The sequence below is a fragment of the Bufo gargarizans genome, unplaced genomic scaffold (genome assembly GCF_014858855.1).
Source record: "Bufo gargarizans isolate SCDJY-AF-19 unplaced genomic scaffold, ASM1485885v1 fragScaff_scaffold_573_pilon, whole genome shotgun sequence".
Classification (NCBI taxonomy): Eukaryota; Metazoa; Chordata; class Amphibia; order Anura; family Bufonidae; genus Bufo; species Bufo gargarizans.
Window position 1 is genome coordinate 382,928 of NW_025334138.1, and position 26,607 is coordinate 409,534.

Genomic DNA, 26,607 nt, shown 5'->3' on the forward strand with positions numbered 1-26,607 from the left:
GATTCTTACACCTTTAATAAAGGATATTCCATCCTTTTTGGCAGATACACAACATTTTCTCAGCACTATAGCACAATTAGGACCTATTCCACCCGAGAGTTTGTTGGTGACCATTGACGTGGTCAGCCTGTATACCTCCATTGAACACAGTGGGGGTGTACAGGCTGTACAGTCGTTCTTAGAAAAGAGTGATTACTCTTCTATTGAATGTGATTTTTTTGTACAACTCCTTCATCTTGTCCTGTATGAAAATTATTTTTTGGGTGAAGATACCTATTATCTGCAGAGGTGGGGGACTGCGATGGGGTCGAACGTGGCCCCGCCCTATGCTAATGCATATATGTCAAATTTGAAGATACATTTGTATACAACACTGAGTGGCACCATAGCCACATTCTACTATGGAAAAGATTTATTGACGATGTTTTTTGCATATGGGCGGGGCCACGTGAGACCCTTGACCTCTTCCTTTCACATCTGAACCATGCATGTGCTGGTTTACAATTCACACTCACGTGTGATAGCCAAACTGTGAGTTTCCTAGATACAAGGGTAATTAAGGATCCTAATGGTAATCTCTCTACAGACATATTTAGAAAAGAGACAGACAGGAACAGTATCCTCCACTTTTCCAGTGCTCATCCTCACTCCCTGAAAAGGGCAATCCCTAAGTCCCAGTACCAGAGAGTGAGACGTATTGTCTCAGACCCCTCTATACGGGGTCTCAGGTTTGAGGAAATGACTAGGAGGTTTGAGGAGAGAGGTTATCCCCCATTAACCTTGAGGAAAACTATGAGTGATTTAGACAATCCTAGACCTGATAAAACAGATACCCCGCGAGTGGCCCTGGTCCATAAATACCACCCCTTTAATTATAAACTGGACAATGTTGTGAGGAAGCACTGGTCTCTGTTGGGAAGAGCATACCCCCAGATTGAAGAATTCAAAAATCCCCCGCTTATTTGTAATAAGAAAAACCCGAGTTGTAGAGACAAGTTAGTGCGCGCTGATGTGGGGAGCCCCAGAGGCGCACTCAAGCAGAGCGTACTAGCTACACAGCGGAAGGGCACGTTCCCTGCCTGCACTGCTTCCAGTGCTCAATATAATCAAGGGATCCAATATCTACCACCCACATACTGGACGAACATACCCAGTGAATGGGTTTTTCACTTGTGAGTCTACTAATGTAGTGTACCTAATTAAATGTCCTTGTGGGCTTTTATATATTGGTCAGACCATGCAAACGATTAGAGACCGCATTGGGAAGCACAAGTCCACCATTAGGACTAAGAACCTATTGCTTCCGATTCCCTCCCACTTTGAAAAATGCAAACACACTGTTGCTCAATTAAAATTTCAGGTGATAGAACGGGTAGTGAGACCACGAAGGGGAGGTGATGTGAAGAAGCTATTACTACGCCGAGAGGCCTATTGGATCCACACCCTAGAGACCCTACACCCTAGAGGTCTGAATAGGGACTATGAAATTACACATATTTAGGATCCCATGCTAATCAATGCACTGTTACTGTCTAATCCGGTGATCTAATATATATTATGATTATCATTATTTTTTAGACATCATCTACTCATTGAAGAATCTCTCAGCTGAGATGGTATCTATATTATATTATATGTAAAATAACACGTAGTGTTGCCGTTATACATGGCTTTCTTTTGTTGCATACAAAATGTATATTTTTTGTTACTCTTTGGTTACCTCCCATGTACCACCCCCTTTTGGGGTCTGATGTCACGGGGCGGTACCCTATCCCTGGCATTATGGGTGTATATAAACCTGTGCTGTATGATGGATATTCTGTTGAAAAAGGCTGCTAACATAGCCGAAACGCGTCATTGTTACTTTGACAAATGTTATTTTGACAAATAAACCTTCACAAGCTCAAGACACGTCTGCTGGGATCCTTTACTTTATCGCATGTGGAGATTGATCCAGATCCCACGCGGCGTGCAAACAAGCGAGTGCTGACCAGCTACTTCCACTAATCACTGATATAATGACATGGGATCAGACATCTATTCATCTATCACTGCTGACAACCTGCCTGTATATCCTGTCTGAGAGGTTGTCACAGCCCCGCCCACTATTCTGATTGGGGCTAGGTGCTGCAGGTGGATTTCTTGTTAATAAAACCCAGAAACTTTAATCCCCAGGACGTCTTTTCTCAAAAAGCAGTTTATTCCAATTATTATCCGATTCTATATTTTATTTAAAGGGTTTCTGCAGTTTGTTTAAACTGATGATCTATCCTCTGGATAAATCATCAGCATCTGATCGGGGGGGGGGGGGGGGATCCAACACCCGGGACCCCCGCCGATCAGCTGTTTGAGAAGGCAGGAGCGCCGCGTCCTTCTCGCTGTTTACCGCAGGCACAGTGACGTCGCGACTAGTATCAATGGCCTGGACGGGGCTAAGCGGTAAACAGCGAGAAGGACGCGGCGCTCCTGCCTTCTCTAACAGCTGATCGGCAGGGGTCCCGAGTGTTGGATCCCCCCTGATCAGATGCTGATGATCTATACAGAGGATAAATCATCAGTTTAAAAAAACTGCAGAACCCCTTTAAATCACCGCCCCTCCCCCACACACTGTCCTCCCTGTGTGTCAGTCTTTACCTTCCTTCTTGCATTCTATTCATGAACACAGCTCTCCAGTGCATGGACTTGCGAGACAGAGGACCAGATATGATAGATGGAGAGTCCTGTGGGGAGGGTTCCTGGGAGGGGGGACACCGGGGTTCACCGGAGGCTTCTTCTATCTATGGGTCAGACATCACTTCACATCTCTTCCCATGATGCACCTGTGTCCTCAGTGAACGGGAGCATGGAGCGGAGATACGGGGGCAGTCATGTGACTTGTCGTGGCGTTTGCTGCGTCTCTGCCACTCCGAAGATGGATAAAGCGAGGCCTGAGGATGGGAGACGCAGACGTCAGACACTGGAGCCGCGGGGAGATGACAGGCCCTATGTGCCACGTCCCCCCTGTCATCAGGAACCCAACAGACTAGATCAGTGTTTCCTAACCAATGTGCCTCCTGCTGTTGCAAAACTACAACTTCCAGCATGCCCGGAAAGCCTTTGGCTGTGTGGGCATGCTGGGAATTGTAGTTTTGCAACAGCTGGAGGCACACTGGTTGGGAAACACTGGACTAGATGACCCCTTTAAATCCTCCCCAAAAATATATAAAAATGTTTGTTTCCAGTTAATACAAATGGCGCATCACTTAAAGGGGTTGCCCCCCCTTGGCTTTTCGTGGTCAGCCAGGATTGGATGGACTTACGGAAAGATGCAAGCGTCCTGTTTCCGGTGGAGCTACACAAACAGCTGACCGGTGGGGTGCGGGGTGTCGGACCCCCGCCCATCAGATACTGGTGGCGTATCCTTGTTGCAGATCCTGCAGTGTATTTATACAGTGTGCACACTGCAGGAATAATAACGTGACGACGTGGCGGTATTGTCTGATGATTGTTTTTATAGGACGTAAAAGGAAAAATGTGCGTTTTTAAATTACTTCTTACCTATTTTTTTTCTCCAGTGCAATAGAGATCAGTGTCGGGGGCTCAGAGGGGCGTCCCGTCTGGGACATTGGTGACACGTCACTAGCACAGGCCATCATCAGATGGGTGCGGGTCCCACGTCTCTGACCCGCTCCTATCTCCAGAACCCCTGAAGTGAACAGATAGGCCACCCTCCGTTCACAGCTATTGGGTGCCGAAGATCTCCAGCAGCCCCACAGCAGCGAATAGAGGGGTGACCGCGCTCGCTCAGCTCCCGTAGTGATGATGAGAGCGCGCTGTGCACGTGTGGTGGGCTCTCCTTCACTCTAGGGGTCCCAGAATTGGGAGCTGCACCTACCTGACATGGATGCCAGATCCTAGCAATATGCCATCAATGTCCCAGATGGGAATAAGTGACCAGAAACTCTCCCTCGCCGCGGCTCGACACACAAGTGCCAGTAAGGGCCCGCTCCACCAATCCCTGGCACTACTGGCATACCGGGCAGGGGCAGTAAAGCAGCGGCAGTGATGGGGGATAGGTGAGAGTCCATCCTTTTACGCGTCTGGCCCCTAATATCTAATGCTCTGCAGAAGTCTTTACATGACTCCGATTCCGGCCTTTCCATTAACAGCTGCCCCGGCGCACACAGTGGGGGGACACTCATCTGGCCCGAGCAGAGCCAAGGATGGGCAGAAGGGGTTAATACACCCCCCTAAAGTGATCTGGAGGGAATTCTGTGCGGCAGATGTGGGGTAATACCAAAGCTGCCATATTCAGATCCCCCTCGAACGCTGAAAAGCGCGTCTGGGGGGTTGCTGGTTTTTAAGCCAAGCATGGCACAATATGGGGTCAACCGCCTGACGCGCTGACATATCTGCTACACGCAGTTTGGTGAATGACCCCCAGAATACCTCACTCCCAGGCACCTACTTGCCGCAGAAATCCTTCACAATCTGCAGGAGCCGCAGTCGCCCCTCGGGGTGGTCTTCCAGCCAGTTTTTCACCATCTCAGGATGCCGAGGATCCCCCTCCAGAAAGACGTCCCTGGAGATTAAAGCAGCAGAAAATAATGGAGATCCTGAATCCCCCCTATCAGCCCCGGGGGTCAATATAAGGTCACTTACCCCCGGGCCTTCAGCAGAAGTGGTGCAAGGAGCAGGATCCCCTTCATCACGTCCATCCCATCGAGACCCCCGTCTAACGCTGAGTGATCTTCATATCTAGGGATGTAAGAGCCGTCACTAATAGCGGGGCTCGAGAACGGGGGGCCCTGCACCCCTATAGAAAGGAGGCGTCCAAGGAGCACCTACCTGAGGACCTCTGCTTCCAGCCGAGGCATATCCTCTGTGAATATATAGGGGGGGTTACTGACCACCGCAGAGACCGGTCCCAGGTCCTGAAGTCGCTCCACGGGGTCTGCATTGTGAGAGAGGCGGTCACATACAATGCCTGACAATATGGCTGCACTATTACTATAATGGTCTGGAACCTGTGAAACTACAACTCCCAGCATGCTGAGGAGCCGCACTGTGGGAGTGAAACCCTGCCTTGCCCCCAGCTGGATATGAGCACTGCCCTGTACCCTCAGGAAGGCTGTCCATGGCCCCACAATGCCCTGCGGGGGGCCCCGTCTCACCGGTCAGTATGTCGTGCTGGAGAACGTGTATTCTGTGCTGGAGGCCGAGCCTGGAGGAAGGAGGAGTAGAGTCAGGACTGGCGCACCGCTTCCCGGGCTCCCGCTATCTCAGGGACTCACCTCTCCGCGTTATCCCGGGTCAGACTCACCGCCGCTTCGGATTTATCTATGGCGATCACGTGCACCTATAGAACAGACGAGATGAGGGGGGCCCAGACCCCAATAACCCAGAGAGAACCCCTATAGGAAGTGTGTTTACCTGCGGAATCCTCCGGAGTAGCGCCAAAGACACCGCTCCCGACCCACAGCCGACCTCCAGAATGGAGGCGTCGGTAGAATGGCGCAGATCCTCACAGTCCGCCACCACCAGACCCACGAGCTCCTGCGTCACAGACACAACAAGCAGAGCAGTGACCCAGTGTCATACTGCGCACAGCCGCCCCTCGCCTTCCCAAGAGATCGGAAATCCTCAACAGACGCCTCCCCATAAGGGGCTGTCCAGCAGAGATCTTGAGAATAGGCCATCACTTAGTGAAAAACTGGACAACCCCTTTAAGGCCCCATCTTGTGGCGGCTCCACACTTTTATTACAGCACCTCCTTCTTATTAAGGCCCCACTGAAGCTCCTCCTTCTCAATTAAGCCCCACCCTCTTATTGAGGTCCCAACCTTTTATTGAAGCTCCTCCAGCCTATCGAGGCACTGCTCACTCATTGAATCTCCTCCCTCTCAATGAAGCTCCACCTTCTCATTGAGGTCCCATCTTTTTATTCAAGCGCCATCAACTCCAGAGCAGCAACTCCCATTTACTGAGGCTCCACCCTCCCATTGAAGCTCCTCCCACTTATTGAGGCACCACTCTCACTGAAGCCCCCCCCTCTCGAGTGTCTTCTCCACAGTCATTGGCCCCTTTCACACGAGCGAGTTTTCCGTGCGGGTGCGTGAACGCATTGCGCCCTTTTCACGCAGCGCTGGCCCCATAGACAAATCCTAGGACCCGAGCTACTTGAGAAACCTTGGCGCGGTGCTCGGGCTCAGACGTGTCCTCCACCGTAGGACATGTTGGCTAATCTCTCAATTTTATCATCAGTTTGAGGGTTTAGTAAAACCGCAGAGTGCGCCTGTCCGTCTGAATATTATCATATTGGTTATCACGTCCACGTAATTGGCATCTTGTGTAGGATGTCTATTGTGGTACTTGTGGTCCGCTGCGGGCATCCTCCACCGTATGCATTTTTGCTGGGGGATCGTCATCCCTGTATATATATATACTGCACATGGTCTGAGCACTTCCCGCCTGTGTATATAGGGAGGTGCAGAGAAGCCCGGGTCTCTGATGGGGCTCGGAGGGGATTTGTCTCCAATAGATAATGCAGCTAAAGCCGCCGCCACTGATCACAGCCGTAATGGCGGACGTAACGCTCTCTTACCTCCGTCTCAGGCCGCGGGATAAGCACCGGGGGTCTCATTTCTAACGTCATGTCTAAGAAGTCCCACTCCCCGATAATGTACTGGACCGGAACCCTGAAGGGGAGGAAAAACACAAACACGGATTCTGGGGTTCTGCGCGAATGCAAGAGGATTGTGAGTGCAGCTCTGGATGTGACTGGAGCAGAAGACCAGAGCACTGGGGGGGGGTCCAGTCGGCCGCTCACCTCTTCAGACGTTCTTGGGCCATGTTCTGTACGAGCAGCAGCTGATCAGCAGACAGGGGCGATCGGGCGGCGTGGGACCCGATACTGTGAAGCTGCAGAGAAGAGCAAACATGGAGCCCGTTTACCGCCAGCTTCACCGGAACAAAACTGACCAAACGGCGGCGACAGAGATGGGCGTCCATAGCGCACTGATGTGCAGGGTGCAGACGAGCCCTCCGCTCTGATCACACAGAGGTATCAGCCCGATTCTGCCGGCGACTGTCAGGAGGAAGCGTTCCTTCACTACAATCTCCTGCTCGCTAACGGAGGAGACCACCTTTCTGCCCTCTATGCCCCTCCTCCAGCCCTCTAGGCTCCACCTCCTGCTCTCCTTTCTGCACTCTATGCCCTGCCTCCTGCCCTCCAGGCTCCACCTCCTGCTCTCCTGTCTGCACTCTAGGCTCCACCGCCTGCCCTCCAGGCTCCACCTCCTGCCCTCCTTTCTGCACTCTAGGCTCCACCTCCTGCCCTCCTTTCTACACTCTAGGCTCCACCTCCTGCCCTCCAGGGCTCCACCTCCTGCTCTCCTTTCTACACTCTATGCTCCACCGCCTGCCCTCCAAGGCTCCACCTCCTGCTCTCCTTTCTGCACTCTAGGCTCCACCTCCTGCCCTCCAGGCTCCACCTCCTGCCCTCCTTTCTGCACTCTAGGCTCCACCTCCTGCCCTCCAGTTCATCCTCCTGCTCTCCTTTTTTGCACTCTAGGCTCCACCTCCTGCCCTCCAGGCTCCACCTCCTGCCCTCCTTTCTGCACTCTAGGCTCCACCTCCTGCCCTCCATTCTGCACTCTAGGCTCCACCTCCTGCCCTCCAGTTCGACCTCCTGCTCTCCTTTCTGCCCTCCAAGGCTCCACCTCCTGCCCTCCATTCTGCACTCTAGGCTCCACCTCCTGCCCTCCTTTCTGCACTCTAGGCTCCACCTCCTGCCCTCCTTTCTACACTATAGGCTCCACCTGCTGCCCTCCTTTCTGCACTCTAGGCTCCACCTCCTGCCCTCCTTTCTGCACTCTAGGCTCCACCTCCTGCTCTCCAGGATCCACCATTCTGCTCTGCCTCCTGCCCGCCTTTCTGCACTTTAAGCTCCGCCTCTTGCTCTCCAGGCCCCACCTCCTGCCCACCTTTCTACCCTCTATGCTCTGCCTCCTGCCCTTCAGGCTCCACCTACTTTATGCTCTATCATGTCCCACCTCCTGCCCTCCTTTCTGCATTCCAGGCTCCACTTCCTTCCCTCTATGCCCCAACTCCTGCCCTCCAGGCTCCACCTACTTTCTGCTCTATGTCCTGCCCTCCTTTCTGCACTCCAGGCTCCACCTCCTGCCCTCTATGCCCCACCTCCTGCCGCACTCACAGTCTTTGCCCCCAGGGCATGAGCCACCAGTATGCGGCTGGAGTCGTGTGGTTCGGGGATCCCGTGCTCGTGGAAGACGTTCCCCCAGTACGATGCCAGCTTGTAGGGCGTCACCCCGGTTGCTCCCATCTTCCGACACGGCACCGGCCTATGGGTGACTGTGGTAAGAAGTCGCCGCAGTGGGAGATGCATGACCTTCAGGGAGAGGAAAGATCAGGATGTGTACATGGCCGCCGCTGACAACCTGTCCTCTGACAAAGACCCTCTGACCCTGGGGTAGTCACCTTCAGGGGTCTGTCTTTGCCCCTGTTATATCCCCAGAAAACACATGATTGGCCTGATTCATGAACAGAAGCTGCACTGTCGCCATACTGGTTGTCACCCGGCACGGTATACGATATATACCCCCAGAAGCTGCACTGTCGCCATACTGGTTGTCACCCGGCCAGGTATACAGTATATACCCCCAGAAGCTGTACTGTCGCCATACTGGTTGTCACCCGGCCAGGTATACAGTATATACCCCCAGAAGCTGTACTGTCGCCATACTGGTTGTCACCCGGCCAGGTATACGGTATATACCCCCATAAGCTGTACTGCCGCCATACTGGTTGTCACCCGGCCAGGTATACGGTATATACCCCCAGAAGCTGTACTACCGCCATACTGGTTGTCACCTGGCCAGGTATACAGTATATACCCCCATAAGCTGTACAGCCGCCATACTGGTTGTCACCCGGCCAGGTATACGGTATTTACCCCCAGAAGCTGTACTGCCGCCATACTGGTTGTCACCAGGCCAGGTATACGGTATATACCCCCAGAAGCTGTACTGCCGCCATACTGGTTGTCACCCGGCCCGGTATACGGTATATACCCCCAGATGCTGTACTGCCGCCATACTGGTTGTCACCCGGCCAGGTATACGGTATATACCCCCAGAAGCTGTACTGTCGCCATACTGGTTGTCACCCGGCCAGGTATACAGTATATACCCCCAGAAGCTGTACTGTCGCCATACTGGTTGTCACCCGGCCAGGTATACAGTATATACCCCCAGAAGCTGTACTGTCGCCATACTGGTTGTCACCCGGCCAGGTATACGGTATATACCCCCATAAGCTGTACTGCCGCCATACTGGTTGTCACCCGGCCAGGTATACGGTATATACCCCCAGAAGCTGTACTACCGCCATACTGGTTGTCACCTGGCCAGGTATACAGTATATACCCCCATAAGCTGTACAGCCGCCATACTGGTTGTCACCCGGCCAGGTATACGGTATTTACCCCCAGAAGCTGTACTGCCGCCATACTGGTTGTCACCAGGCCAGGTATACGGTATATACCCCCAGAAGCTGTACTGCCGCCATACTGGTTGTCACCCGGCCCGGTATACGGTATATACCCCCAGATGCTGTACTGCCGCCATACTGGTTGTCACCCGGCCAGGTATACGGTATATACCCCCAGAAGCTGTACTGTCGCCATACTGGTTGTCACCCGGCCAGGTATACAGTATATACCCCCAGAAGCTGTACTGTCGCCATACTGGTTGTCACCCGGCCAGGTATACGGTATATACCCCCATAAGCTGTACTGTCGCCATACTGGTTGTCACCCGGCCAGGTATACGGTATATACCCCCATAAGCTGTACTGTCGCCATACTGGTTGTCACCCGGCCAGGTATACGGTATATACCCCCAGAAGCTGTACTGCCGCCATACTGGTTGTCACCCGGCCCAGTATATACTGCCAGAAGCTGTACTGCCGCCATACTGCTTGTCACCCAGCCTGGTATACAGTATATACCCCCACCCAGAAGCTGTACTGTCGCCATACTGGTTGTCACCCGGCCCAGTATATACTGCCAGAAGCTGTACTGCCGCCATACTGGTTGTCACCCGGCCAGGTATACAGTATATACTCCCACCCAGAGGCTGAGCATTGACAATTACATGATGACTATGGCTGTCAGCGTCTACAGGGGCTCTTAGTAGATTGTACAGCCCCAACATAACACAGGGGGCGCTATAAACAACGGGGGGCGTGTGGTGCCCGGGAAAGCACACACAGAGATGAGCTGAGCTCTAACTTCCTCGGGAAACTAATCTCACCTGGCACCTGAAGAGTTAACGAAGCTCTTAATCACGTGGACCTGCAACTTCCTGTGTCCTACAGAAAAAGAAGCTCCGGCGCATTCGTTCCTAGAGAAGTCATCGCTGTTGCTTTCAAAACGCGTTCTTATGAAAAACTAAAGTCTCCGTCTTCAATCCAGGAGCCATTTTCAAGAAGCTGTCGTGAAATGACGACACCAGTTTGGTCCTTCCCAGAATTCACTGCGCACCAGCTTTGGAAACTCCCTTAGTAAAGATGTCAGCTATAAAGTGTTTGGGTTTCGTCCGCGACTTGCGCATGCGTAGTGACGGAATTCGATCACTAGACGTCAGGTCCCTTCCCTTTTGTACCGTGAATGGCAGGCAGGTCTAGTGACCAATCAGAGGAGAGTTCTGACTGACAGGGGGCGGGGCTGAGCGTCCAAAGACTGGAGGAGAGCTGGGCCCCAAAATAAAAGAGGAAACAGAAGGGAGCCGGCCTCGGGCCTAGCTGGGCCCCCACCGCAGCGGAGCCTCCGGAGAGCCAGGACCGCAGGTGAGAGGACTATAAGGCCCAGCCCAGCAGCACACGGCGGAGGCTGCCCCATAATATTTGGTCTTATACTCCAGTCACATCCGGAGCTGCAGTCATCATTGTATTGATGTAAATCTTATACTCTAGTCACATCTGGAGCTGCAGTCATCATTATATTGATATAGATCTTATACTCCAGTCACATCTGGAGCTGCAGTCATCATTATATTGATATAGATCTTATACTCTAGTCACATCCAGAGCTGCAGTCATCATTGTATTGATGTAAATCTTATACTCTAGTCACATCTGGAGCTGCAGTCATCATTATATTGATATAGATCTTATACTTCAGTCACATCCGGAGCTGCAGTCATCATTATATTGATGTAAATCTTATACTGCAGTCACATCCGGAGCTGCAGTCATCATTGTATTGATGTAAATCTTATACTCTAGTCACATCCAGAGCTGCAGTCTTCATTATATTGATATAGATCTTATACTCCAGTAACATCTGGAGCTGCAGTCATCATTATAGTGATATATTTCTTATACTCCAGTCACATCTGGAGCTGCAGTCATCATTATATTGATATAGATCTTATACTTCAGTCACATCCGGAGCTGCAGTCATCATTATATTGATGTAAATCTTATACTGCAGTCACATCCGGAGCTGCAGTCATCATTGTATTGATGTAAATATTATACTCTAGTCACATCCAGAGCTGCAGTCATCATTATATTGATGTAAATCTTATACTCCAGTCACATCTGGAGCTGCAGTCATCATTATATTGATGTAAATATTATACTCTAGTCACATCCAGAGCTGCAGTCTTCATGATATTGATATAGATCTTATACTCCAGTCATCATTATATTAGAAACATAGATTGTGTCGGCAGATAAGAACCATTTGGCCCATCTATTGATGTAAATATTATACTCTAGTCACATCCAGAGCTGCAGTCATCATTATATTGATATATTTCTTATACTCCAGTCACATCTAGAGCTGCAGTCATCATTATATTGATGTAAATCTTATACCGCAGTCACATCCAGAGCTGCAGTCATCATTATATTGATTTTAAATATTTTACTCCAGTCACACCCAGAGCTGCAGCCTGTCATGTTGCTTGTTCTCCGGCTTTAGGACCTTGGTCTGCACAGCACATGCTCTGGTGCATTATGGGAGTTGTAGTCTTGGCTCCGGGGTCTGCAGCTCTGGGTGTGACTTCACTAATCCAGCAGGTGGCAGCTGTGAGATGAGCAGCAGAATTGTGACTGCAGCTCTGGGTGTGACTGGAGTGTGCTACTCATGCCCTTTAATGTGACCCGTGCTGTGTCTTCTCCTGCAGGTTTTCGGGGACTATGCCTCCTGACCCACGGTGACGACCTCGCCGCCATGAACAGTAATAGCAGCCTGCTGGCCCCTCCGTACCTGGGGGCCACTGTGGAGCCGCCCTCTACTGCTCCCCCCTATAACGGCTCGAGGGGGCTCATTCCTGCAGGAACCCCCACTGTGGGCACCTGGCTCCTGTCCCTGGGCATCGTGACTGTCATTGGGCTGGCGGTGGCAATGGTAGGTGGCGGTATGTGGCTCTGGTGACTCCCGCCCGCTGCAGGCTGCACACAGGCTTCTTAAAGGGCCAGTCCAGGGCTGACACCTACAGACCCTGCCCCACATTACCATCCGTGCACTCCTAACCCAGAGTGGAGGCGGGGCTTATCAGAAAGGGGTGTGGCTTAGTAAGAAAGTCTGTGCAGCCTAAAAAGCAACATTTCGCATAAAAACGGCGCCACAATTCTGGAGCAAAATTCTCTGCAGAAGCCGATGATAGACGTCTGACCAGCCGCAGCTGCTGTATTCAGCTACGTGCACCAGCAGAATAGTGAGTGCAGCTCTGGAGTATAATGCAGGATGTAACTCAGGATCAGTACAGGATAAGTAATGTATGTACACAGTGACTGCACCAGCAGAATAGTGAGTGCAGCTCTGGAGTATAATACAGGATGTAACTCAGGATCAGTACAGGATAAGTAATGTATGTACACAGTGACTGCACCAGCAGAATAGTGAGTGCAGCTCTGGAGTATAATACAGGATGTAACTAAATGATTTTCCTATTTCATGACGTAAAGTCATAGTTTTATTAAAGACACGGAGGCTCATGTTGCTTTCTCCTTCTTTACTTCCACCAATAGCAGCAAAGGAAAAATTAACATAATCAAAACAACCAAGGCCCCTCCCCTCACAGATCCTATAATAAGCAGTGTCCTCTTCATATCTTCCTCTTTCTTTGAATCCACGACACCAACCGCCAACCATAACCGAACACGAATCGAACTGGAACTGGAACCGACACCGACCCTTCTGGTCCCTCCAACTGAAGAACTCAAGCCAACATGGCTAACATCTCAGGAAACCTGGAACAACACGGAACGCCATCTGCCAAGGAGTTCTCAACCTGAAACAGAATAAATAATATAGCCAGTGTAAGCACATGGGTACAAAATGCGCAATCACGACCCAATAACGGTCGCACATCAAAGAGGTCGCTGAAACAACCATAATAAAACCGAACGGCAAAACGTCATAAATAACAATAAAAGACAGTCAAACAGTCAAACAATAATAACATAACAACCGGGGGGGGGCAAGAGAAACCCAGGGCGGGCAATACTCGCCTCCGTGTCTTTAATAAAACTATGACTTTACGTCATGAAATAGGAAAATCATTTAGTTTTACAGCAAGACACGGAGGCTTCGTATTGCAAGTTCAAAGCTGCTCAATAATAGCTGAAAACACGTGAGTAGGAGGACGGAAATAAAACTCTGTGAACGTCGTGGCCCTAGACCAGTCAGCCAGACGCAGAATGTCCTCCAAACGAGCCCCCGAAACTGCCAGGGCAGTAGCAGCCGCGCCCCTGGCCGAGTGAGCGGTAAAGATCGTCGTATCAATCCCGGAAAGGGACATGACCCACTTCATCCATCGCGCCAACGTGGGACTGGTCACCGGGCCAAAGGGATGGCGAATAGAGAGGAAAAGCTGCGGAGTGTCCGCAGAACGGTGAGACCGAGTGCGCAACTCATATTCCCGCAGGCAAACTACAGGACAGAGCGCCGGAGAAGACGGAAAACTGGGATAGGACACCGACCGAATATTGGTCTTGGTACGCCGTGTGATGTTAAAAGTAACACCCTCGGGCGTAAAGGACCTGGCATCATGATCCAGAGCCCTAACATCTGAGACCCTCTTACAGGAAATCAGGCAAAAAAGAGTCAGCAATTTGGCCGACAGCTGACGGAGGGAAAGAGACGCGTTGTCGGGCCAGGACGAGAGAAAAGACAGGACCAGGGAGACATCCCATGTAGCGGTGAAACGCGGCCGAGGAGGCCGAGCCAAACACGAGCCACGTAAAAGCCGAGACACCAAAGGGTGTTGACCAGCAGGAACGCCATCAAAACCCTGATGAGTCGAGGAAATCGCGGAACGGAACAAATTGATGGTCCGATAAGCTTTCCCTGCCTCAAAAAGAGACGTCAGGAACTGCAATAAATGGGTCACAGACGCCGAAACGGGATCCAGGTCCCGTTCCATGCACCAGCCAACCCAAGATCCCCAAGCTGCCCGGTAAGATTTTCGGGTGCCGGGAGCCCAAGCGTTGTCCAGGAGGCGTCTAGTTGCCTCCGAAACCCCCTCGACCTCGCCTGGAGTCCTGAGATTCGGCACGCCAGAAGTTGAAGGGAGCCGTCGACCAGGAGAGGATGTGGGGCACCCAGCGGGTCCTGGAGGAGATCCGTCCGTGTCGGGAGTAGGAGAGGCACATCCACCAGGAGTTCCAGGATAATCGGGTACCAGGCTTGAGACCCCCAGAAGGGGATCACCACCACCAATTCCGCCGCCTGACGACGAGTCTGTAACAGCATCCTCGGAATCATGACGAACGGCGGAAATGCGTAATGTAGGGCTGCAGACCAGTCCTGGAGAAACGCATCCACCGCCTCTGCCTCCGGATCCGGACGCCAGCTGAAGAACCTGGGCAGGTGAGCGTTGAGACGGGACGCGAAGAGGTCTATGGAACAAGGACCCCAGATGTCCGAGATCATGGAGAACATCTCCGGATTCAACCTCCAGTCGCTGCCGTCCGTGAAGCATCGGGAGCTCCAATCCGCTCTGTAGTTGTGGAGACCCGGAAGGTACTCCGCTTGAACCATGATGTCCCTGGACAGACAGTAGGACCAGAACTCCTTCGCCAGTCGGGCTAAGGTGGCCGATTGAGTGCCGCCTAGATGATTGACGTATCGGACCGCCGACACATTGTCCATGCGTAGACGGATGCATGCATGCGCCATGTCCTTGGTGAAACTCCTGATGGCAAACGAACCCGCTAGAAGTTCCAGAGCGTTGATGTGAAAACGGGTCTCGGACTCCGACCATCGACCGCCAGTGGAGATACCCTCGCAGTGGGCCCCCCAGCCTTGGAGACTCGCGTCCGACTCCACCGTGAATTCCGGTTGGAATCCGAAAATTGCTCTGCCGTTCCAGGCTTCCAAGTTGCTCAACCACCAACGGAGTTCCTCCTGAGCTTCCTGATCCAGAATCACCGCGTCTGCAAACGAGGCCCCGGCACGGAGGTGGGCGATCTTCAGACGCTGTAAAGCCCGATAATGGAGTGGAGCGGGGAAGACTGCCTGGATAGAGGAGGCTAATAGCCCAATGATGCGAGCCAGATGGCGTAGTGATAGGGAGGGAGTCGAGAGAGCATGTCTCAACTCCTTGCGTATCGTCCGTAATTTCTCCGCAGGAAGACTGAGGGATTCCGCGACAGAGTCCACCGTGAAGCCCAGAAACTCCATACGCCGAGACGGTGTGAGACAGGACTTCTCGAGATTGAGTAGAAAACCCAGACTCGTCAGCAGATCCGAGGTCCACTGGAGGTGTTGTAGCAGAGACTGCTGACATTGGTGCATAATGAGGATGTCGTCCAGGTATATGACAAGACGCACCCCCCGACTCCGCAGCCAGGCCATGACTGGGCGCAGTAACTTGGTGGAGCACCAAGGCGCCGAAGAAAGGCCGAACGGTAGGCAAGTGAAGCGCCACACTTCGCCCTTCCACAGGAAGCGAAGAAGGTCTCTGGAGGCGGAGGCAACCGGAACCGTCAGATAGGCATCCTTGAGATCCAGCTTCACCATCCAGTCCCCTGGAATCAGCAAGTCCCGAAGGAGGTGAATCCCCTCCATCTTGAAGTAGCGGTAGCGCACCACAGAGTTCAGAGCCCGGAGATTTATGACCGGACGAAATTGTCCCCCTTTTTTCTGAACTAGAAAAATGTGGCTGAGAACGCCCCTTCGGGTAGGAGGGGCCCGTTCTATCGCACCCTTGTGCAAGAGGGAAACAAGTTCTACGTCCACCAGCTCCCTGTCCGGTAGCGCCAGGGGGGGGGGGAGACAGGACGAAATCTGGGGAACCCGTAAGCTCTATGTGGAACCCCTGTACAGTGTTCAGCACCCATGGGTCTGAAGTGATGTTGGACCAAACGTGGGAACATAGACGGAGTCTGCCCCCTACGCGAGGGGCGGAAGAAGTCCCCACTGGGGAAAGACTTACCGAAAGCTTTTCTGTAGCTGGGATTTCCTCGAACCGACCTGGAACGCCATTGGCCGCCTCTGGCCGGGAAGAACGAGGGGGGATTCCTTTGGTCCTGGAAAGGAGGCCTCTGGTTGAAGGAGCCTCTGCCCGAGCTGCGGGCTTGATAACTGGAGCGGCCGGACAGACGGCCCCTACCACTGCCGGCCCTAGTGGAGACCCGTCCCTGAAATACCCTTTTCATGGAGGACTGGGCCTTGTCCAATGCGGTAAACGCTCCAACGTACCTGCTGAGGTCCTTAATGAAGGAATCCCCGAACAGTTGACCCTGAGCCTCCTTCCCTGTCTCAGTGAGTGCCAAGTTGGCCAATTTTGGGTCGATCTTAAACAGGATGGCTTTACGCCTTTCAATAGACAGGGAGGAGTTAGTGCTGCCCGCAATGCAAATGGCTCTTTGAATCCAGCCAGCAAGCTCCTCCGGATCAACCGGAGAGCCGTCCACCTTGGCCGATTCGGCCATCTCAAAAATTTTGGCTAGGGGGCCAAAAATGTCGAGGAGCTTGTCCTGACAACTCTTTATAGCGGAATCTAGGCCTTTACGGGGATTCCAGCCGGTTTTGGCCAAGAACTGTGTCATCTTTTGATCCACAGCTGGCGTTTCGCAGACCTTGTTTGGGATTAATGGTCTGGGGCATTCCGCACGGAGCTTACTGCGCGCCTCTTTGCTGAGAGGACGGCGCACCCAGTGTTCCAGGTAGTCGCTCACATGAGCTACAGGTATCCACTCCGCCGACCTAGGGTGGTGGAGGGCATCAGGGTCAAATAGTGGGTTGCCAGAGGGATCCACCAGGCTAGAAGCCGTGTTAGGAGCAGAGGTGGATGCGCCCACGGACCCAGATGTGGACGGCCTAGGGCCTGAGGTACCTGGAAACTCCTGTTCCATCTCCAACTCTCCATCAGAGTGGTCATCTGCCTCCGCATAAGCCTCCATGTCAGATTCATTATCAGAATCTATGTCATAAGTTTGTGCTCTAGCACTTTTCCACGTTCGCGCCCTTTCTGCCTGGCGCGGTAAGGCTCTTTTGCGCGATCTAAGCGCGCTATCCTGGGTGGCTTGGATCACACCAATCAAATTCTCCTGGGCAGGAGGTTCAATGGCAGGCTGCGGGATAGTGGGTGTAGGCATTAAATTAGAGGGGCCTGGAGCATGGGCAGATAAGGCCTGAGAAATGGTCTGAGAGATCATTGAGGACATGGAGCCCATGGCCTCTATAATGGCGCTAGACACTGAGCGTTGTAGCTCCAGGGCCTGTGCGCTTATGGCTGGCAAGCTGGGGTCCCCCGAGGGTGGGGGGGGATTAGGCCCAGCGGGAGAGCGGTCTGAGGACATGCTATAGATTCTCTTAAACTAAGGACTAATTGCAGGGCAATCGATGGGGGCACCTAGTCTGATGGTGGCTAACAGAGGAGCCCAATCTGTGGCAGAAAAACTAACCTATCTAGGGGTTAGTCACCCCAAGCGCCGCAGGTAGCAGGAGCCGATCCGGAGGTGAGCACAGTAGCGGAGCACTGGCGAATGCTCCGAAATCTCGCGATATGACGGGCGGGAGCTCCCAAGATGGCCGCCGAGATCTCGCGAGATCTCGGAGCCGCGGGAAGCTACAGGAGAAAAGCCCGCCGAAAGACTATGTCGCCGGAGACCCGGGGAGAGTAATCGGAGCGGCGCAGAGGTAGGGGGAGAGGAGGGGGGTTAAGAACACACCCCAAAGTGAAAGGCTGAGGGGAAAAGAATAAATGCCAAGGCAGAGAGGAGAGAGGAAGGGGGGGACGACCCCCAGATGAAGGCCGCAACAGGTGTATGGGGGATAAAGCAATACAGGGATAAGACCCCACAAGGAAGTGAAACAGGGGGGAACCCTGCAACAGTTCAGTACAGCATAAATATACTAGGCCAGTATTGAAATACCAAACAAAGACACAAATGCTTCCTGCGTCAAAAATCACACAATCCGATAAATAGATCACTTATCTTTGGTGGAGCAGCAAAGAAAGAGGAAGTTATGAAGAGGACACTGCTTATTATAGGATCTGTCAGGGGAGGGGCCTTGGTTGTTTTGATTATGTTAATTTTTCCTTTGCTGCTATTGGTGGAAGTAAAGAAGGAGAAAGCAACATGAGCCTCCGTGTCTGGCTGTAAAACTCAGGGTCAGTACAGGATAAGTAATGTATGTACACAGTGACTGCACCAGCAGAATAGTGAGTGCAGCTCTGGAGTATAATACAGGATGTAACTCAGGATCAGTACAGGATAAGTAATGTATGTACACAGTGACTGCACCAGCAGAATAGTGAGTGCAGCTCTGGAGTATAATACAGGATGTAACTCAGGATCAGTACAGGATAAGTAATGTATGTACACAGTGACTGCACCAGCAGAATAGTGAGTGCAGCTCTGGAGTATAATACAGGGTGTAACTCAGGATCAGTACAGGACAAGTAATGTATGTACACAGTGACTGCACCAGCAGAATAGTGAGTGCAGCTCTGGAGTATAATACAGGATGTAACTGAGGATCAGTACAGGATAAGTAATGTATGTACACAGTGACTGCACCAGCAGAATAGTGAGTGCAGCTCTGGAGTATAATACAGGATGTAACTCAGGATAAGTAATGTATGTGCACAGTGACTGCACCAGCAGAATAGTGAGTGCAGCTCTGGAGCATAATACAGGATGTAACTCAGGATCAGTACAGGATAAGTAATGTATGTACACAGTGACTGCACCAGCAGAATAGTGAGTGCAGCTCTGGAGTATAATACAGGATGTAACTCAGGATAAGTAATGTATGTGCACAGTGACTGCACCAGCAGAATAGTGAGTGCAGCTCTGGAGTATAATACAGGGTGTAACTCAGGATCAGTACAGGATAAGTAATGTATGTACACAGTGACTGCACCAGCAGAATAGTGAGTGCAGCTCTGGAGTATAATACAGGATGTAACTGAGGATCAGTACAGGATAAGTAATGTATGTACACAGTGACTGCACCAGCAGAATAGTGAGTGCAGCTCTGGAGTATAATACAGGATGTAACTCAGGATCAGTACAGGATAAGTAATGTATGTACACAGTGACTGCACCAGCAGAATAGTGAGTGCAGCTCTGGAGTATAATACAGGATGTAACTCAGGATCAGTACAGGATAAGTAATGTATGTACAGTGACTGCACCAGCAGAATAGTGAGTGCAGCTCTGGAGTATAATACAGGATGTAACTCAGGATCAGTACAGGATAAGTAATGTATGTACACAGTGACTGCGCCAGCAGAATAGTGAGTGCAGCTCTGGAGTATAATACAGGGTGTAACTCAGGATCAGTACAGGATAAGTAATGTATGTACACAGTGACTGCACCAGCAGAATAGTGAGTGCAGCTCTGGAGTATAATACAGGATGTAACTGAGGATCAGTACAGGATAAGTAATGTATGTACACAGTGACTGCACCAGCAGAATAGTGAGTGCAGCTCTGGAGTATAATACAGGGTGTAACTCAGGATCAGTACAGGATAAGTAATGTATGTACACAGTGACTGCACCAGCAGAATAGTGAGTGCAGCTCTGGAGTATAATACAGGATGTAACTCGGGATCAGTACAGGATAAGTAATGTATGTACACAGTGACTGCACCAGCAGAATAGTGAGTGCAGCTCTGGAGTATAATACAGGATGTAACGCAGGATCAGTACAGGATAAGTAATGTATGTACACAGTGACTGTACCAGCAGAATAGTGAGTGCAGCTCTGGAGTATAATACAGGATGTAACTCAGGATCAGTACAGGATAAGTAATGTATGTACACAGTGACTGTACCAGCAGAATAGTGAGTGCAGCTCTGGGGTATTATATAGGATGTAACTCAGGATCTGTACAGGATAAGTAATGTATGTACACAGTGACCGCACCAGCAGAATAGTGAGTGCAGCTCTGGAGTATAATACAGGATGTAACTCAGGATCCGTACAGGATAAGTAGTGTATGTACACAGTGACTGCACCGGCAGAATAGTGAGTGCAGCTCTGGAGTATAATATAGGATGTAACTCAGGGTCAGTACAGGATAAGTAATGTATGTACACAGTGACTGCACCAGCAGAATAGTGAGTGCAGCTCTGGAGTATAATACAGGATGTAACTGAGGATCAGTACAGGATAAGTAATGTATGTACACAGTGACCGCACCAGCAGAATAGTGAGTGCAGCTCTGGAGTATAATACAAGATGTAACTCAGGATCAGTACAGGATAAGTAATGTGTGTACACAGCGACTGCACCAGCAGAATAGTGAGTGCAGCTCTGGGGTATAATATAGGATGTAACTCAGGATCTGTACAGGATAAGTAATGTATGTACACAGTGACTGCACCAGCAGAATAGTGAGTGCAGCTCTGGAGTATAATACAGGATGTAACTCAGGATCAGTACAGGATAAGTAATGTATGTACACAGTGACTGCACCAGCAGAATAGTGAGTGCAGCTCTGGAGTATAATACAAGACGTAACTCAGGATCAGTACAGGATAAGTAATGTATGTACACAGTGACTGCACCAGCAGAATAGTGAGTGCAGCTCTGGAGTATAATACAGGATGTAACTCAGGATCAGTACAGGATAAGTAATGTATGTACACAGTGACTGCACCAGCAGAATAGTGAGTGCAGCTCTGGAGTATAATACAGGATGTAGCTCAGGATCAGTACAGGATAAGTAATGTATGTACACAGTGACTGCACCAGCAGAATAGTGAGTGCAGCTCTGGGGTATAAGTAATGTACACTGGAGGCTGTGGCTTGGAACCTGGTGATGTTGCGTGTTGCAGATATTTTGCTTTTACTAAACATTTCTCACTTTTGAACCAATTTTCGAGGCTTGAAAAATGTCATCTCTCTTTTGCTGATGTTTTCTTATACTCCAGTTGCTCCCAGAGCTGTCCTCACACCATCTGCCTGTTTCAGATGCAGTTCTGCGGGGGGCGGTGTGATCGCGGCTGAGGGTTATATATGTCACTAAGGGCTCATTCACACGGCCGTTGCCCCTCTGTGGCTGTATACGGCGGGTCCGCAAATCCGGAGATGCGGTACGGAACCCCACAGAAGCAGTACGGAGTGGTTCTTGCTCTATCTTTTTGCGGAACAGACGGATCGCGGACCCTTTCAAGTGAATCGGTCCGCGCTCCGCATGCGGCTGCCACACGCAATTTGTGGTCCACGGCATGGGCAGCACATCATCGTGTGAACAAGCCCTAGGGCATTGGATTTTTTTGATGCAGCTTTGGAGGTAGCTGGAGTATCAGATGTGATCCGTCTTCTCTGTAGTCTCTGCTTATTTCTCTGTCTCTTCTTGTCTCTGCTGCGCTGCCTCCAGGTTCTGTACATCAGAAAGCAGAAGAGGTGAGCGTCCTGCAGCGCGGGGGCTTCTCTCCAGGGTGGGGCTGGGCGTATGATTGTAATTAAAGGGTCTCTCCGACAGTAATCTACAGGATGTCTGCCATTAAAGGGGTCCTCTCACTTCAGCAAATGGCATTTATCATGTAGAGGAAGCTAGGGGTTTTCCGGGAATTTATTACTGATGACCTATCGGTATCTGATTGTGGGGGGTCCGATACCTGGGACCCCCGCCGATCAGCTGTTTGAGCAGTCAGTAGTGCTCGCAGTGGCCCCCCATCCCTCGTGGCTCAGGAGCACTGCAGCCCCATAGAAGTGAATGGCTGAGTGCAATACCAAGCACGGCCACTATACAATGGACGGCGCTGTGCTATTTGAGCTGAGAGAAGCTGATTGTGGGGGCCCCGGGTGTCGGACCCCCACCGCTCAGATACTGATGACGGCTCCTGAGACCGAGTCATCAGCATAAACATCCCACAAACCCCTTTTAATACCGGGCTCTTCCCAACGTGTGGCGATTCTCCGTGTTGCCTCCTTTGCTGGATTCATTTTTCCATCACATTTTACACATCTCCATCAGAGAGATGTGGAAGTACGACCACCGCTGATCGACTGGTCGTAACCATGGAAACGAATGCTGTATAATGTGACAGAGGAGGCAACATGGAGAATCAGAATACATTAGGAAGTGACTTGTATTATCTGCATGAGGAATGCCAGTTACTGAAGTGAGGCGACTGCGGCCACTGGGGGAGGGGGACTTGTCGTATATTTACAGGGTTGATTGGCCATGTCTGTTGTGTGGGGATAGCTGAGATTGATTGGTTATGTCTGGGTTATGGTGTAGGATTGATTGGCCATGTCTGTGGTGTGGGGATAGCTGAGATTGATTGGTTATGTCTGGGTTATGGTGTAGGATTGATTGGCCATGTCTGTGGTGTGGGGATAGCTGAGATTGATTGGTTACGTCTGGGTTATGGTGTAGGATCGATTGGCCATGTCTGCCTTGTGCCCGGCTTATGTTTTGGTCAGTGCCCTATGACCTCAGACTGGGCACAAGCTGTACTTCTCTGCCTGTGTACCCGCCCCCACCACCCTTGTGCCACGTGTGTGCCCTCCTCTCCTCCCCTGTCCTTTGAGGTTGCAGCCTGCGTCCCCCCCCCCTCTGATGTCCACCCTCCTCGCCGTCCCGTCACCGCTTTCTGTTTGGCGCACTTTACCCCCTGTCCCTCTTTCTTGGTGCCAGGCTGGAGAAGCTCCGCCATCAGCTGATGCCCATGTACAACTTTGACCCGGCCGAGGAACAGGAAGATTTGGAGCAAGAATTGCTGGAGCCGAACCGAGATCTGCAGCCCCAGGGAAAGGTGAGCGCGTGCGTGGGGGAGCAGCGCAGCCCCAGGGAAAGGTGAGCGCGTGCGCGGGGGAGCAGCGCAGGCCCTCGTTCTAATACCGCTCTGTAGTGCCGAGGGCGTCCACTCTGGCTCAGGCTTCCTTTATGTAGCAGCGCCCCCTGCTGTCTGTGGTCATTTACTGCAGAGGCCAGGGCATGAGCCCAGTGCGGTGACGCCCTCCTCAGCCCTGGTCACAGCAGGGGGCGCAGAGGATTTCAGCGCCACCAGGTAGAGAAATGATCAAAGTAACAAGTACTGGGTGATTGCAGGGCCGTATAAGGATGATGGGAGTCCCTCTGATCAGTGGCGTTTCTTCCTCAGCTTCTTGCCCGTCCCTTTTTGTGCTTTTCCACCCGGTTCTTCATCGTTTGGTTTCCTGACGCCGCTGATCTCCTGCCAGCTGGTAGATATCACACATTATACCGCTGTTCCTGTACACCGCCCGCTGCAGCCGCCCTCCTCCGCTGCGCTGTGACAGATGCGGCTTTATTATTAGACCACAGCAGGATCTATAGGGAACACCCGCTTCTCCCACAATGCAGCCGACAGGAAATCCGTAGGGAAGTTGTGAATGCAGCTCTGGATGTGAGCGGAGCGTATGACCTGATGTAAGGCTCTGTTCACATAAGCTCCGTTCTAGAGACTGCTCCCAGCAGAACCCGCTGACGTATGATGGGGCCGCCAGTCGCGCTGGATGCACGTGCTCTTTCCTCTGCCCCCTTAGCGCTCTGCATGGTGTATGGGTGCGGGCGCAGTGACCTCACTGATGGCGGGTTTATCTGCCTTGTCTTCCAGGTTCTGCTCACCAGCCTGTGCCCTCTGCAGAGACCGACCCGCCTGGTGTTCACGGATGTCGCCAACTCCATTAGCGCCTGAGGAAGGTTCATGACTCGTCTGTCTGGGGTCGGTGTCACTGACTTACCGCTGTGTCTGCGTCACCTGCCCATGAACTAATGACCACTGCGGGGCCCAGTGATGGAGGGGCCCGCACATCTCTGAATACACAGTGCTCTGCTGGAGGGCGATCTACGGAGACGTGCTGCTCCACATAGAAGTATACAGGGGCCAGGCGTATAGGACCTGCAAACTCCACCCACAGGGCGCTCCACCTGTACGGTAATACTCGCCCCCCACAGAGCGCTCCACCTGTACGGTAATACTCGCCCCCCACAGAGCGCTCCACCTGTACGGTAATACTCACCACCCACAGAGCGCTCCACCTGTACGGTAATACTCGCCCCCCACAGAGCGCCCCACCTGTACGGTAATACTCACCACCCACAGAGCGCTCCACCTGTACGGTAATACCCGCCACCCACAGAGCGCTCCACCTGTACGGTAATACTCACCACCCACAGAGCGCTCCACCTGTACGGTAATACCCGCCACCCACAGAGCGCTCCACCTGTACGGTAATACTCACCACCCACAGAGCGCTCCACCTGTACGGTAATACTCGCCACCCACAGAGCGCTCCACCTGTACGGTAATACCCGCCCCCCACAGAGCGCTCCACCTGTACGGTAATACTCACCACCCACAGAGCGCTCCACCTGTACGGTAATACTCACCACCCACAGAGCGCTCCACCTGTACGGTAATACTCGCCACCCACAGAGCGCTCCACCTGTACGGTAATACTCGCCACCCACCGAGCGCTCCACCTGTACGGTAATACTCGCCACCCACCGAGCGCTCCACCTGTACGGTAATACTCGCCACCCACCGAGCGCTCCACCTGTACGGTAATACTCGCCACCCACAGAGCGCTCCACCTGTACGGTAATACTCGCCACCCACCGAGCGCTCCACCTGTACGGTAATACTCGCCACCCACCGAGCGCTCCACCTGTACGGTAATACTCGCCACCCACCGAGCGCTCCACCTGTACGGTAATACTCGCCACCCACCGAGCGCTCCACCTGTACGGTAATACTCGCCACCCACAGGGCGCTCCACCTGTACGGTAATACCCGCCACCCACAGGGCGCTCCACCTGTACGGTAATACCCGCCACCCACAGGGCGCTCCACCTGTATGGTAATACCCGCCACCCACAGGGCGCTCCACCTGTATGGTAATACCCGCCACCCACGGGGCGCTCCACCTGTATGGTAATACCCGCCCCCCACGGGGCGCTCCACCTGTATGGTCATACCCGCCCCCCACGGGGCGCTCCACCTGTATGGTCATACCCGCCACCCATGGGGCGCTCCACCTGTATGGTCATACCCGCCACCTACGGGGCGCTCCACCTGTATGGCACTACCCGCCACCCACAGGGCGCTCCACCTGTATGGTCATACCCGCCACCCACGGGGCGCTCCACCTGTATGGTCATACCCGCCACCCACGGGGCGCTCCACCTGTATGGTCATACCCGCCACCCACGGGGCGCTCCACCTGTATGGTCATACCCGCCACCCACGGGGCGCTCCACCTGTACGGTACTACCCGCCTCCCACAGGGCGCTCCACCTGTATGGTACTACCCGCCACCCACGGGGCGCTCCACCTGTACGGTAATGCCTACCGCACAGCTCCGCAGATGCCCTCTGCTCCGCAGCAGAGCATGAACAGCACTGATCGCACTTGCCTCCCTTGCACGCCGCTGGATGATGAGCTGTTTAACCCCTCAGTTGCTGCTGAGTTGACATCACGCCCAGGCTGCGATGCTGTTGAGCCGCCAGAGATTCCCGGCTGCGCCATTTTGTAGGTTTGATATTAATTTGTTTGGATCTTTTGTGCTTAATTAAAAATTCTTCAAAGCCCAGGGACGGTGAAGGTCAGTGGCGTGAATGATCGGATCAGCGTCTGGGCCTCGCGTCTCCCCGGTGCCCCTCTCTCAAGAACCAAAGCCTCGGCATTAAGAGTTAAGGCAAAACGCCGCTCCCCCCGCAGACATGGATGTGTGAAGGGGGTCTCCGGGATCCGGGGCGACTTCTGTGTCCGCACGGCGGCAGATTAAAGAGATTGTGAAATACGATGAGTCCAGCCTCTTTGTGTCGCCGGGGACGCCACCTGTCAATTCAGCGGATTCCAAAATCCGGTTGGAGGCAATTGTGTCCAGCCCAGGCTGATACATTGTAACAAACTGACAGGCTGTGTAGCTTCTCTAGTCCTGGTGCATTGCAACAAACCCTGTAGAAAGAGGATTCAGGTTATTAGCCTCAACATAAACACTCATTCACTGACAGCAAGCAGAGATCTTAAAATTGAAAGTTGCAGACCTTGGTGTTATTTACAGCAGACGGCACCCGGGGTGTGGAGCGCCGGGCGCCTGCGGGGTTGCAGTGCGGCAGTGAGCGCCCGGGTGCAGCTCCTTCTGGATGCCGGGT

General features: G+C 52.4%; 2 protein-coding genes across 3 annotated transcripts; one reads left to right on the top strand and one right to left on the bottom strand.

Moving 5' to 3' along the window:
- Nucleotides 1-2,522: 2,522 nt before the first annotated feature.
- Nucleotides 2,523-10,554, bottom strand: HEMK1 (HemK methyltransferase family member 1). Of its 2 annotated transcripts, none has more exons than XM_044273282.1 (11): nucleotides 10,313-10,554; nucleotides 8,194-8,388; nucleotides 6,808-6,899; nucleotides 6,583-6,676; nucleotides 5,413-5,535; nucleotides 5,274-5,338; nucleotides 5,100-5,203; nucleotides 4,828-4,933; nucleotides 4,642-4,737; nucleotides 4,448-4,561; nucleotides 2,523-2,927 (listed from the first exon to the last, which is right to left on the bottom strand). In XM_044273282.1, exons 2-11 carry the CDS (start codon nucleotides 8,383-8,385, stop codon nucleotides 2,828-2,830), a joined length of 1,086 nt encoding a protein of 361 aa, XP_044129217.1. In that variant the 5' UTR covers nucleotides 8,386-8,388; nucleotides 10,313-10,554; the 3' UTR covers nucleotides 2,523-2,827. The 2 variants fall into 2 exon arrangements, with proteins under 2 accessions (XP_044129217.1, XP_044129218.1); XM_044273283.1 differs by having other exon boundaries at nucleotides 5,154-5,203; nucleotides 10,313-10,546.
- Nucleotides 10,555-10,713: 159 nt separating this feature from the next.
- On the top strand, nucleotides 10,714-26,252 carry CUNH3orf18 (chromosome unknown C3orf18 homolog). Its single transcript, XM_044273274.1, has 5 exons — nucleotides 10,714-10,847; nucleotides 12,194-12,417; nucleotides 21,859-21,884; nucleotides 23,125-23,242; nucleotides 24,065-26,252. Exons 2-5 carry the CDS (start codon nucleotides 12,241-12,243, stop codon nucleotides 24,143-24,145), a joined length of 402 nt encoding a protein of 133 aa, XP_044129209.1. The 5' UTR covers nucleotides 10,714-10,847; nucleotides 12,194-12,240; the 3' UTR covers nucleotides 24,146-26,252.
- Nucleotides 26,253-26,607: the final 355 nt, after the last annotated feature.